General features: G+C 39.5%; 1 protein-coding gene across 2 annotated transcripts; it reads left to right on the forward strand.

Moving 5' to 3' along the window:
- The first annotated feature begins 2,337 nt into the window (after nucleotides 1–2,337).
- Nucleotides 2,338–12,976, forward strand: SUPV3L1 (Suv3 like RNA helicase). Of its 2 annotated transcripts, XM_010714291.3 has the most exons (14): nucleotides 2,338–2,486; nucleotides 2,747–2,854; nucleotides 4,166–4,280; nucleotides 4,850–5,018; nucleotides 5,545–5,656; nucleotides 5,930–6,007; nucleotides 6,212–6,303; nucleotides 7,183–7,363; nucleotides 7,751–7,844; nucleotides 8,354–8,573; nucleotides 8,812–8,892; nucleotides 9,877–10,053; nucleotides 11,639–11,787; nucleotides 12,175–12,976. In XM_010714291.3, exons 2-14 carry the CDS (start codon nucleotides 2,791–2,793, stop codon nucleotides 12,668–12,670), a joined length of 2,028 nt encoding a protein of 675 aa, XP_010712593.1. In that variant the 5' UTR covers nucleotides 2,338–2,486; nucleotides 2,747–2,790; the 3' UTR covers nucleotides 12,671–12,976. The 2 variants fall into 2 exon arrangements, with proteins under 2 accessions (XP_010712593.1, XP_010712594.1); XM_010714292.3 differs by lacking the exon at nucleotides 2,338–2,486 and having other exon boundaries at nucleotides 2,774–2,805.

Below are 12,976 nucleotides of genomic sequence, written 5' to 3' on the forward strand. Positions count from 1 at the left end.
GGCGGTGCCCCGGAGCCGAGCCCGGGCTGCGGGAACGGTCCGTCCGACGGCGGGATGGAAGCCGGGAGGAGAGGCGGCCGAGCTGCGGGCGCCGGGCTTAATTAAGCGTGGTGATGGCGTTGTTACTTTCGTTAAGCCCAGTTATAGGAGGCGTGGGAAAGCGATCTCGGTTGGTTTGGATCTCTCGAGGGGGAGCAGAGCGCTGTGCTGAGCGCTGCTCGCTGGTGAGAGATGGCAGAACCCAAGGGAGCTTGGATCTGTACAGAGGAGGGTCAGGTTGTACATCAGGAAAAGATTCTTCACCGAGGAAGGGCACAGGAACAGCCTGCCCAGGGAAGTGCTCTCAGCACCAAGCTTGACTGAGTTCAAGAAGCATCAGGACGATGGTCTGAGGTACATGGCCTGGTTTTTGGGCAGTCCTGTGTGGAACAGGAGTTGGAATTGATGATCCTTTTGAACAGAAAAATCTGCTGTGTGGGAAGCCAGCACATCATGCTGCGTAGCTTCAGAGTTCTAAATTAAGCCGATTTGTAGCTATAACACTCAGCGCACTGAAAGTCAATTGAATGTCTTCAGCTGTCAGACCATGGGTATGTGCTTCCTAATGAGAGGTGGAAGCTGAGAAAGGTGGGTGATGTCAGCAGTTCCTGCATCAGAAAGAAGGAATGCCTGAATGAGTGTATTGGTTGGTCGCCTGGGTTAGACCGCGTAAGTCTGGTTGAAAAATTGCACTGAGAAATCAGTAATGCTCAAGTAACTGAAGAATGTGAGCTGAAATAGTGTTCTAGAGTGAGACAATTGCTGAGATGAAGGAAGAAATTCTTACAACAGAAGTAAATGGTAGAAAGGGTAATTAGTGATTGAGGTAGGACACGTCTCTTGAGTATCTACCCTGGTTGCTGGTTGTTGCAGAAATAATTTTGACTATGTGCATTAAGTTACCATGGCCATACCCTAGTTGGTTTGTGATGGCAGCATCAGTTTGTTTAGATAGACCTTATTTTTAAGATGAATGCTTATGCTTAGGAAGGATCGTGGCCTTGGGTGTTTAGAGCGGTGATGGTCCTCCTGTCACGTTGCCTTGGATAGCGACACATGTTCTGGCAGACCTTTTCATCTGGCAGTAAAGGCCAGCAGGTTGAGAGTTCAGATATGTCTGATGTCGTGTTAGCTGCTGTCCCTTCCTACAGATGCTTCTCAGAAGAACTCATTCTTTCTTCTACTGAGATGTTTTCCAATCTATCTTCGGTTTCCTTGGCCCTTAACCATTTTCTGATGAAGATATAGATGGCTGTTTATTAATGTTTGCCTGCTGACAGCAGCCTTGGTCTTACTCAGTTACCTGTGTGAGCACTCCAGAAGTAATCTACAGGCTGTAGTTGGAAATCCATTCATAGCACTGCTGTAACAAGGCATGGGGTATGGGTTGTAGCCACCACTCTCACGCTTTTGGCTCTGGCTGCATTGGTTTTCTGCTCTTGTCACTTGGTGGTTTTTGTTATTCAAAATAGGCTACCTCTGCTCTAGAATGTAGTTTTTCAGAAAAAGAGGTAATCTTTTGATTATTTAACGGGAAGCTTTCCGTGTCATGGTAGAGGTTTCAAATAATTAGCTAGTTAATTGCAGAGAGTGCAGCACGGTGCTGTAGCACCCCAACAGGACATTTTGTGTGAGTCCTGGCATTGTGTCGTACAGGCCTTTGTAGACATTGATTTTAAAAATAGCATAAGCTTTTGGCTAGGTGCTGATGGCTGGTATGAACTCCTGATTTGCTAATGATGGGAATGGGGCACTTTTGTCATTGTGATTTAACTAACATTTAATGAACTGAATTCAGAGCATACATTGGTGAATGTTTTTTGGTTGTTTTTTTTTTACAGCTTAGAACTTTCCTTTCAGGGAAAGGAATGGGCTTATTAATAACTTCACAGTAATTAGATGTTCATGTCAAATCTCTTAATTTGTGATCTATCTGAAGGAAGCCTGCTAAGTTTTATTTTCCCCACCTTTATCTTAGCAGAGAAATAGGAAGAACTCTGCACCTGGTTTGCTAGATCTTCCTGAGTGTCTGTCTTAGAGGCAGAGAAGGTCTCTCAGGATGCTCAGTAAAAGCTTTAATTGAATGATTCAAACAGATTTAATTTTCACATTAAAACTTACTGCTCACTGATAGGGGCCAGAAAAAAAAACGCAACAATGCAAACTGCCCCCAAAATGTACCTCTTGTTTTGTTTTGTAAGATGTTTGCTGCTTATGGTTTCCTCTTTCTACTGGGAGAAGCTGTTCTATCACAGCTTAAGATTGTCTTCTTTCACAAAAGCCTTAATCAGTGACTGTGGTTAAGATGGGGAGAAGTCAAATGTCATTTGATTTTGAGCAAGCTAAGAAATGTTAATCTTCTTCTGCAGGTGAAGTCCTGAAAAACTTAAATAAGTTTTACAAGAGAAAAGAAATCCAAAGGCTAGGAGCAGAAAATGGATTAGATGGTAAGAAAATGTTCTAAGATTTTCTTTTATGTGAAATCTGGTTTTATTTGGATATGATTATTAGTAGATTGGGTCTTTCATGATTCTCGCATCAGTGGTTGGTTACGTTGCTTCTCTCACAGGGTTCAAATAAATAACCTTACATTTATTTGCAATATTTCATGTGAAGGAATAGGTTTTTGTTGGACCACATCAGTGTTTTGTTCACAAATACAGTGTTGTGATCCCACTCACATTCAGATTTTCATTATCTTTTGCAGCTCGCCTGTTTCACCAAGCCTTTATAAGCTTTAGGAAATATATCATGGAATCCAGTTCTGTGAGTGCTGATTTGCATATTATTCTCAATGATATATGCTGTGGTGCAGGCAAGTATCTGGAGTGCTTGTAAGATAACGTGCATTTTTTTTTTCTCCTGTTTTTGACCTCTGTACTTACCTACTTATCTGTGACCCCCCCCCTACCATGCAGAACACAGGCTGTGTTCTGTCTTTTGAAGTGGGAACAAAAGAGGTGGAGATCTTAGCAAGTGGAAACCCATTGCTTTGTAGCAGCTGCTCATTGCTGAAATGAAAACTGCACTGTTCGATGTGTTCCTTTGTCACTAGGGGGCACTTTGAGAGCTTTCTCCTGCCCGTGAGAAACTTGGGAACACAGCTCTGTGACCACTTTCTGTGTGGCACTAGTGGAATCAGAATCATAGAATGGTTTGTGTTGGAAGGGACATGTAAGATAATGTATTCCAACTCCACTGCTATAGGCAGGGACACCTTCCTCTAGACCAGCTTGCTCACAGCCCCATCTAGCCTGGCCTTGAATGCTTTCAAGGAGGGAGCATTCACAGCCTCACTGCACAACCTATTCCAGTCTGTCACCATCCTCACAGTAAAGAATTTCTTCCTAATATCTAGTAAAAATCTACTGTCTTCCAGATTAAAAGCATTTTTCCTCATCTTGTAGTAGGCAGAAGCGTTGCTTGCTTGCTTGCGTACTGCATTATGTGTTGTAATTAACAGCACTTAACCAAGGGGCAATGCTGGCTGGTAATTGTAGAAACAACTTTCTCCAGAGGTTGAACTTTAGCATTGTATGTATATTTTTAATGATAGTAATTTAAGACCCCATGTCTGCTCTGCAAGCATTCAGAACTGTGAATTGTGAACTTGGATCTCTTTTCTGAATTGACTTCTTATTTTTTATTTTTATTTTACTCACCTAGGGGTTAGGGTCTCAAAATTCTGAAATAGGAACCCAAGTTTTTGTGACTTCAGGAAGCTACAAGCTACTCTAGAGGTCCTCTGCTTTTCTCTGTTTATCAACGAACACATTCTAGAAGCTTTTCCTCACTCTAAGGCAGCATGTGAATTTAGGGAGAAAAGACTCAGATCTTCTTGGAACAGAAGAAATTATTTCTCACCCTGCTCTTTCATAGCTTCTTATGTAGAAGTTGTGTAGTCTTGGAGAATAGCAAGAGTGAACGAACTGATCTAAGATGCTTTCCATGCTTTTTTGTGAGCTCACGTGCTCATATTAGTTTCTTGTTTTCTACAGAGAGCCAGAAGCTGAAAGACTCACATAAGTGTGTGGTGGAAGTAGCACTGAGTTTTTTCAGAATGCGTTACGGAGATGCCAGCCTTCGGACAAGCACATAAGCTTACTTAAAAGCGTTTGTCTTCCAGGTCACGTGGATGATCTCTTTCCATTTTTCTTGCGACATGCGAAGCAGATCTTTCCAATGCTGGACTGTATGGATGATCTGCGCAAGATCAGCGATTTAAGATTGCCGCCCAACTGGTCAGTGAGAGCATCGCAAGTGATTGTGATGTTTCCTTTTCTTAGTGACTTGGAATTTCAAAGTCTGTGGGCTAAATTTTTTTCTGTGTGTTTGCGTAATGTTTTCAGTTTCATTCCTCTGTTTTTGTAATAGCTTGTGTCAGAAATTCTTATCTGTGTTACAAGGTATATTGCAAGCAGTTAAGAGGAAAGTGTGGTTGTATCAATTGTGAAAATAACTGAGTTGGTATTGGCTCTCCAGAAAGCTGCCTTTTGGCTGTATCTAGGAATTAGTATGTTGGAAAGTTAAAATGTTGATGTACCCAAAGAGAGACCGTAACAGCGAGAGTCATTTTGAATACTGTGTAAATTTAAATCTAAATGTTAGAAAGGATTGTATGATTAGTGCAGTGAGTATGTAAGACATGGGAACCTCCTTTCGCTGGATATATTTAAGAACTTGATCTTAAAGTCTATAAGCTTTTAAACAAATGTTTAGTAATAAATAAATGCTTAAGAATGTCACCTAAATCAGTATCCAGAACATCAGATATAGGTTCAACAGATATTTTTGTGTGTGTGTGTTTTAGGTATCCAGAAGCCAGGGCTATTCAGAGAAAGATAATATTCCATGCTGGCCCTACAAATAGTGGAAAAACATACCATGCTATCCAGAGATTTTTGTCAGCAAAATCTGGAATCTACTGTGGTCCACTGAAACTTCTGGCTCATGAGATCTTCCAAAAGAGTAATGCTGCTGTCAGTATGTTATATTACTTATGCATACACTTAGTATTGGAACAGTCTCATGATTGCATGTTTGTTAAGTGCTGTAACTCCATGAAGCAGCATTCCTAGTATGGTGCTTTTGGCAAACTTGTAGCAGTATCAGTTCCCAGCAGTCATTTCAGCTTTAGGCAGAGTAGAACATCACTTTATTCCAGAGCATATGCCATGTTGCCATCCCTGTAACATGCGTTCATTTTCCATTCCTATTTTCTCTTTTTGGGTTCAGCCTGGTTGTGCTGTTAACTGTAAGATGTAATTTTTTTTGCAGAAATGGAGGAGGAACATCTAATTAAGGATATTACTTCTTCATTATGCCCTTCAGTCAAATAGGACTTAAATACAAGACACAAGTCTCAAAATGCTGTGGAGTTATTTTCTGAATAGCTTCCAGAATACTGCCTTAGAAGCTGCTTAAAGAACCTGCTATCTTCCCCCTTTGGGAAGAAGATTATGTTGTAATGAAGAAATTTAACATGAGTTTTCTGAATTCCTGTAGAACGTGCCATGTGATTTGGTGACAGGAGAAGAGCGTGTGTATGCCACTGAAGATGCCAGACAAGCTTCTCATATTGCTTGTACCATTGAAATGTGCAGCACAAACACACCTTGTACGTATACTCAATTGCTTCACTGACTCCTATGGGATCTTTGTGTGTTAACGCTGAGACATTGTGAGGTAACACAGCTATTCCTTTTCACTCCTTTTGGAATGATTTCTGTACTTTGTTAGAGCAGTTTCAGTAAAACCTGGATCATTGTAGTGCAGCATTTTTGGTGGTAGAGGTTTAGCTTGTTTTCAGCAACTTTTTTTGGAAAGCATTTGTGATATTTCTGTGTAGTACTGCTGTTCCTTGATGCATCAATTTTTTTGTTGTTTTAAGATGAAGTTGCTGTGATTGATGAAATTCAGATGATCAGAGATCCTGCCAGAGGATGGGCTTGGACAAGAGCCCTTCTGGGTAAGCTTGATAGTGTTGGCAATTAACTTTTGTTCATGAGTACATAAAAATAATGACAATAGTTTTTAATATAATGTATGGTGAAATGTACAGTCCTCAATGTGTTGCAACGTGTTGTTTTTGGGTAACTGTTTATGTCAGCCAATCTACTGTTGGATATAAATGTGTAATGTTTTGTATTTTGTTTCACTGGGTCTTGTTTAGGACTCTGTGCAGAAGAGATCCATGTTTGTGGAGAAGGTGCTGCCATTGATTTGGTGACAGAGCTCATGTACACTACAGGGGAGGAGGTGGAGGTAAGCTTTTTAGTTCTGTGAAGTTATGGATAGAACATCAAGTTCTTCTTGCTGGGAAAACAAACGTGGGCTCTTGTCTGGGATACCACTGATCAAACTTACTCTTGCAGTAGCTCTTACTAGAATGTTTCTTAATTCCTGTAAACTGGAGGAAATGTTATGAAGTGTTTGTATTCTTTTTGTTTTATTTTTCTTAAAGAAAGGTAATCATTTTGCTGAATTCTCCTTTGGGAATGCTGCAGCTCTGTAGTGGCTTTCTTTGCAGTTCTGTTCCTGCTAGATGGAAGAGTTTCCCTCATTTTGCTCTGGTTACTTGATCTGTTATTCCTCATACGATGAGAAAAAGAGTTAAAAGAGCTTTCATCTCTAGAAGAAAACGATTGAAAAATCTCTGAAACCCAAATTTCCTATAATAAAAGCTGCTGTCTTCAGAAGGCTCCTTTATGAACCTTATTAAAAACATCACAATTTGATCCTAAAAAAATCCAGCCTGCATAATTACTGGTGAATAGGTGTGGCTTTATATATCTGTGATTGCTGGGTTGTGTAGCTACGAAAGAGGGCCACTTAGAACATTTGGATGACTGAAATATTGGAAACAGACTCTTACTTCTTACTAGAATGACCACTGTTATGTAATCTATGTATTTCTTCACTTTAATCTAGTTGACATGTACAGATGTGTAGCCTGCAGCTTGAGAAGTGCTGCAAATATGCAATTATACCTTTTTTCCAGTAATTATCTGAAGAGATAATTATGGTCTGTGAGAAGTCCCTCAGTGTTACGGTCAGAGTTGGGATGGTAACTATGCTGTATGATCTTCCAGAGGAATTTTTCATCTAAAGTCATGTTATCTTCGATAACTGCTTTGATTCTAGGTCCGAAACTACAAGAGACTCACTCCTCTTACTGTGTTGGATTATGCCTTAGAGTCTTTAGATAACCTCCAGCCTGGGGACTGCATTGTTTGTTTCAGTAAGAATGACATTTATTCCGTCAGTCGACAGATCGAAGCTAGAGGATTAGAATGTGCTGTCATATATGGCAGTCTGCCACCAGGTAAAGCATTCTTCCTTTTAGTTTTAAAAGAATCTTCTGATTTTGATGCTTTTGTAGAAAAACTTCTAAAATGAAGTTTTAGTTGCATTTAAATATAGTGAAAGATTTTTGTTGACTGATGTTGTAATCTTGGCGTTAGGCGTTTTATTATGTACCATTTAATAGTTAATGTTGTTCTTTATATAGGCTTAATTAAATTATGTCTGTCAGCAGCTCTGGGAATGGTTTAAATCTCTCCTGTCCCTCTACCCTCAACCACAGCCAAATACCAACCAAACTCAAAGTTTTTTTTTCTCAACTTACTTTAAAGTCATCAATCTTAGTGATGTGCCGTATTTATTTTATAAGAAGAGTTTGCTATGTGAAGTTTCTGTCATTCTGCTTTAGGAACAAAACTTGAACAGGCAAAGAAATTCAATGATCCCAATGACCCGTGCAAAATCTTAGTTGCTACAGATGCCATTGGAATGGGACTCAATTTGTAAGTACTCTGGACTGCTTATAGTTTGATTGTTTGGGATCTAATACCTGCATTAGTTTCCTCACTCCCTCACACAGTACATAATGCTTTCATTCTGAAGTACTGATAAATTTGACTGTGAAGAGCTAAGCTTTAATTTGAATGGCTTATTTGAGCTAATTCTGCATTATAAGATGGGATGAGCCTGCTTCAGTCTAAACCCACAGAGGTTTAGATTGGATATTATGAAGAATTTCTTGACAGAGTTGCTGAGCATTGGAACGGGCAGCTCAGGGAGGGTGTGGAGTTGCCATCCCTGGAGATATTTAGGAGAGTGTGGATGTGACTCTAAGGGATGTGGTGTAGCGGTGCCCTTCTGAATACGATATGTTCCTAAGTAATGTCTGTAGCCATTTATTTTACAGGAGAAGAGGCCTTAGAAAATAAGACTTTCATTCTTCTGCTGTAGGTTATGTAGTGGAAATGGTTTGCAAAAAGGATTTCTCTCTGCTTTTGTTCATATATTTCAGGTGTATAAAAAGAATAATTTTTAACTCAATAGTAAAGCCAACCGTCAATGAAAAAGGAGAGAAGGAAATAGATTCAATTACAACCTCTCAGGCTCTACAAATTGCAGGCAGAGCTGGGCGTTTTGGCTCGTCTTTCAAGCAAGGAGAAGTCACTACAATGCACCGTGATGACCTGCTGCAGCTGAAGGAGATCTTGAGCGAGTCTGTGCCCCCTGTGAAGGTGAGAGTCTCACTACCTGGTTTGTACAGATGTGCTTCAGCTATATTGAAACTGCTTATATTTTTGAGAATTAAAAACTCAGGCATATAAGATTTTAAGTTCCAGGTAAGCGTGCTCTAAAAAAGGAACTCTGTAAGGTGCTTTGGAGTTTCGTCTTTCTGGTTTTTGTATCTGATGCACTAACATAAGAACAATGCTGAGAATTAATGGAAAATGTTGTCTTTATTTTTCCCTTTAGGCTGCTGGCCTACATCCTACTCCTGAGCAGATAGAAATGTTTGCTTATCATCTCCCTGACGCCACTCTATCTAACCTAATTGTAAGAGCAATTGAAATTATTAGCTTCCACTGCACTGTTCATTGTCACTGTTTTCTTAGAAACCAGTACTTCAGGAGCCTGACAGCTTGTGAGGCATGCATTGTTTGCTGATGTTACAGTGTTATATAGCAAAGTATACAGTTTCTAACCTAGAAGTAAAAGATGATACTTGGAGACCTGGAAGATTTAAGCTGGTAGGGTGACAGCAGACTTTTAAAATTTGTGTATTTCAGGGCTAGCTTATAAGTACTGACATTTATTAAAGAAAAGGAAAAGTCTGTTACTGATACCTTTAAGTATTCAGTCACATATCTTGTCGAGAAGCTCAGTGCTTTTCTAAAGAGCTTTGAAAAAAATCTTCAGAAGATACACAGCAGGGAAACTAGTCTTGTGGGCACTTAACAGCACAGGGCATCTCTTATTTCTCCAAACCTTGGATAATTGTCAGGTATTCTTTGGACTCCTCTTTTGCAACACCATATTTATCTTTTGATTCTTTTCTTCTTAAAATAGATCTGCTCCTGGCATTGGTCTAAAAATAGCTCAGTTGTTGATTTTTTTTGTACTGTAAAGTCAGCTTTTTGCGCCATGCTAAGTGGCAAACCTGGAAGTGATTGATTTTGATGACAGTATTCTTTCTAGCTGAAATGTACATTTCTAGAGAACTGCATTGGGTACTTAGAAGACCAGTTGAAAATGCTTATTAAAGGACAGTGAGTGCATTATGTCTTCTCTTCTGAACCTGTGTCAGAGAATTTAATGAAAATCACATTTCAAAGAGTAGAGGTAGCTCTTCTGATCTTCCTACTCCCTCTTCCCCTCACTCCTTTTTTTTTTTTAATTGTTTCTGTGGATTACATTTGATATTTAACTATTCTTTCAGTATAACCAGCATTTAAACCACCAAATCTTTTTTTTTTTCCTTTGGTAATAAAAACTTTGACAACTCTTTACTAACAAACCTCTTTGATGATGTTCTCACAGGATATTTTTGTGAGCCTCTCACAAGTTGATGGGCTTTACTTTGTCTGCAATATCGACGACTTTAAATTTCTAGCAGACATGATTCAGCACATTCCACTGAATTTGCGATCACGATACGTCTTCTGCACTGCACCCTTGAATAGAAAAGAGCCTTTTGTGTGTACCACATTGCTGAAGGTCAGTTATTGTTTGTTCCTCAGAAAATGTTAACTTTATTTTAGACTAAGCATATTGTGGTGTAGTGAGCAGCTGTATTTATTGGGAGTTCTGTCGTTAGGTCATTTGAGAGCATTCTTAATGCTTAATTCCGATTGTGAAAAATAGTCCTTTAAAAACAAGGTGACACTAATTCGAGGTGTTAGCTTGTCAACAACCTAGGGGAATGTGGGATTTAATGTGATGATTGTTGTGAAAACACAGTTATGTAGAATTGAAATCCCACAGGATGTAATCCTGTGAAGTTGATGTCAGAGTTGCATCGGTTCAGTTTTCTGGCCTGGATAAACTCTTTTCCTTTCAGGAATTTTTAGTCAGCTGATTTCAGTTTTTCAAAATTGATAATTTCTTTCAAGTGTGTTTACTTTTTACTTTGTATGACACCATTGTCTTTTTTCCTTTTTAGGGATTATATTAAACATTTTTAATAATATGTTGTGACCTCATATGTTGTGACAGATGTTAGGTAGACTTATGCCTTTCAAAAATGGGTGCTGACTTTCCTTAAAAACTGATTGATCAGTTTAAAGAGTTTAAAAAATGACTCATCCCTTCTTAAAAAAAAAATACCAAGCATTCAGATCTTGAGTAATAAAGGTGCAGAAAGGCATAATGTAATACTGAAGGGAGGTACACTGTTAAAGGCCTATGTGAATGTAATCCCCATTGCTATTAAAAAAAGAAAAGCTGGTATTATATCTATATGTGGTATTATATATTAGCCAGCTAGGAAGTAGTTACACAAATTCATCGGTGCTCCTGAGTATTTTTTTAATTTAAATCTTATTTGTCTTGTTTATCTGTTAGTAAAAGAGCAGAGATGTCTATCTTTGAAGGGCTGTTACTGCAGATTAATCTGCTTGGTTGTAAATGAAGCATTTCCTAAGTCAAGGAACACACGTAATATCATTTTCTCAATCCTGGAGATTATGAAACAAAATAATTAACAGAATAGGAGCAAGAGGAGTAGAAAACACAAAGTCTGTTCTTCTAAGTGAAATCATATATCTCCAGTGTTATGTTTTTCTGGATAGTTCTGTACTTTTGCAGCTTAACTCTGTGCATGGCCCATGGACAAATTACATTAATGAGGTCTGGGAAAGGAGAGATGACTCCTGGGTTGAGTAATTAAGTAAAAGAATGTGTGGCATTTGGGCTGTGTGAAACAAAGCAGGTATTTTCCGGAGTATTGGATACCGACTCAAGGGAATTTAGTTCAGTGGCATTACTTTGATTTGGTTAGTGGTTGTTCCTTTGATAATAAACGGGCATGAAAACATTATCTAGGAGCAAACTACACTACTAAGTCTTCATTCAGTTCTATGCTCTGAGGGTTTCAGTAGACATTTGCTAGAGTGTAGCTATTGGAGTACAAACGGACATTCAGTCAGTTACGAGGAGTGTAAACAGCCTGTTTGTTTATAAGTTGAGTGAGTGAATAATACAACTCATTTCAGAAACGATAGTTCGATTTCTTCCCTTCCGACTAACTGCAGGTTTCACTGAATCCACTTTTTTTTCTGTCTTCTCCTTCCCCCCCCCCCAGTTTGCAAGACAGTTCAGTAGGAATGAGCCTCTGACATTTGACTGGCTCTGTCGACACACCAAATGGCCACTAGCCCCGCCAAAGAACATCAAGGAACTAGTGCACCTTGAAGCTGTTCATGACGTTTTTGACCTGTATCTGTGGCTAAGGTATATGTACTTGAGATTCACTTTTTTTCCTGTTAATATTTATAATGTGCAGTCCTAGAAAAGCAGTGTCTTTGCAGGCAGTGTGTATGTGGCGCAGTGTGGGCTCAACTGTGGCCTTTGAAGGTCTTGGGAAATGCTGATGTAGCTGTATTGTGGGAGCAAGTCATGGGTTCTGCAGAGAACAGATTGTGACTGGTGGAGAGTTAGGAGCAAGGGTATCCCGGATTGGAGCATCAGAAGTACCGCTTAAAATACAGTGATCTTTCCATACAACGTTTAATACATTTTCTTTTTTACTTAACATATTGTATGTCTCTTTTTTTGTCCCGGTCAGTAGTTCCTTAATGTAAAGGTTTAACTGTATATTGTTGTGTTTCACCTCTTCAGTTACCGCTTCATGGATATGTTCCCTGACGCTGCCCTCGTACGGGATATTCAGAAAAAACTAGATGACATCATACAAATTGGTGTCTGCAACATCACCAAGCTGATCCGAGCTTCCCAGTCTGGTGCTGCTTCTGGGGCAGCAGAAGTCATGTCAGAAGGCTTTCCTTTTTCAAGGACTAAGAGAGATGCTAGGACGGTTTCAGACCATCGTGATGCAAAATCCGCAGAGCCGCTCTCCATTGCACTGGAGGTTCCAGGAGAAAGAAGAGGAAAGAGCTTGAGAGCCTATCGGTCTGCCACAAGGCAGGAGGATCTAAAAAGCCACAGACGTGGATCTCTTGCCAACAGATTGCTACGTGAAGGACTTCTAACGCAAGAGATGCTGAGACAGCTGGAGAGTGAATGGCAGGATCAGCACAGGAGTGGTAGATACGGCCTTGCTTCAAAAAGAAATGACCAGAGTAGTTCAAAGGAAATGGGAAAAAAGAAAAAATAGAATCCGTGTCCTGATTCTGTTTAGTTTTTATTCCTAAAATAAAATACTATTTTAATAACTTCTTTGGCATTTCATGCTTATACTGATGCAGCTCCTTGATGGTTTTCCTCCACCTGTGAAGCATTCAGAGAGATACACTCATGAGGCTGAGAGGCTTACCTTTGCTTTCAGCAATCTGCTGTACACTTCTTCAGTTGTGGTGTTCAGCAACAGTGTATGATATACTGCTCTGTGAAAATTTGAACCTGATGCCTTCTTGAAATATATCCTCACGTCATTAATAAACATCAGATATTTCACTGGTAA

Source organism: Meleagris gallopavo, chromosome 8, assembly GCF_000146605.3.
Source record: "Meleagris gallopavo isolate NT-WF06-2002-E0010 breed Aviagen turkey brand Nicholas breeding stock chromosome 8, Turkey_5.1, whole genome shotgun sequence".
NCBI lineage: Eukaryota > Metazoa > Chordata > Aves > Galliformes > Phasianidae > Meleagris > Meleagris gallopavo.

What these genes read in the sequence shown, in the direction of transcription:
- SUPV3L1 (XM_010714291.3), top strand. Translation starts at nt 2,791, where the DNA reads ATGGAATCCAGTTCTGTGAGTGCTGATTTGCATATTATTCTCAATGAT. An exon ending in TCCAAAAGAGTAATGCTGCT is followed by an intron (nt 5,019 to 5,544) that starts GTCAGTATGTTA and finishes GAATTCCTGTAG; the next exon opens with AACGTGCCATGTGATTTGGT. An exon ending in ATTGGAATGGGACTCAATTT is followed by an intron (nt 7,845 to 8,353) that starts GTAAGTACTCTG and finishes CATATATTTCAG; the next exon opens with GTGTATAAAAAGAATAATTT.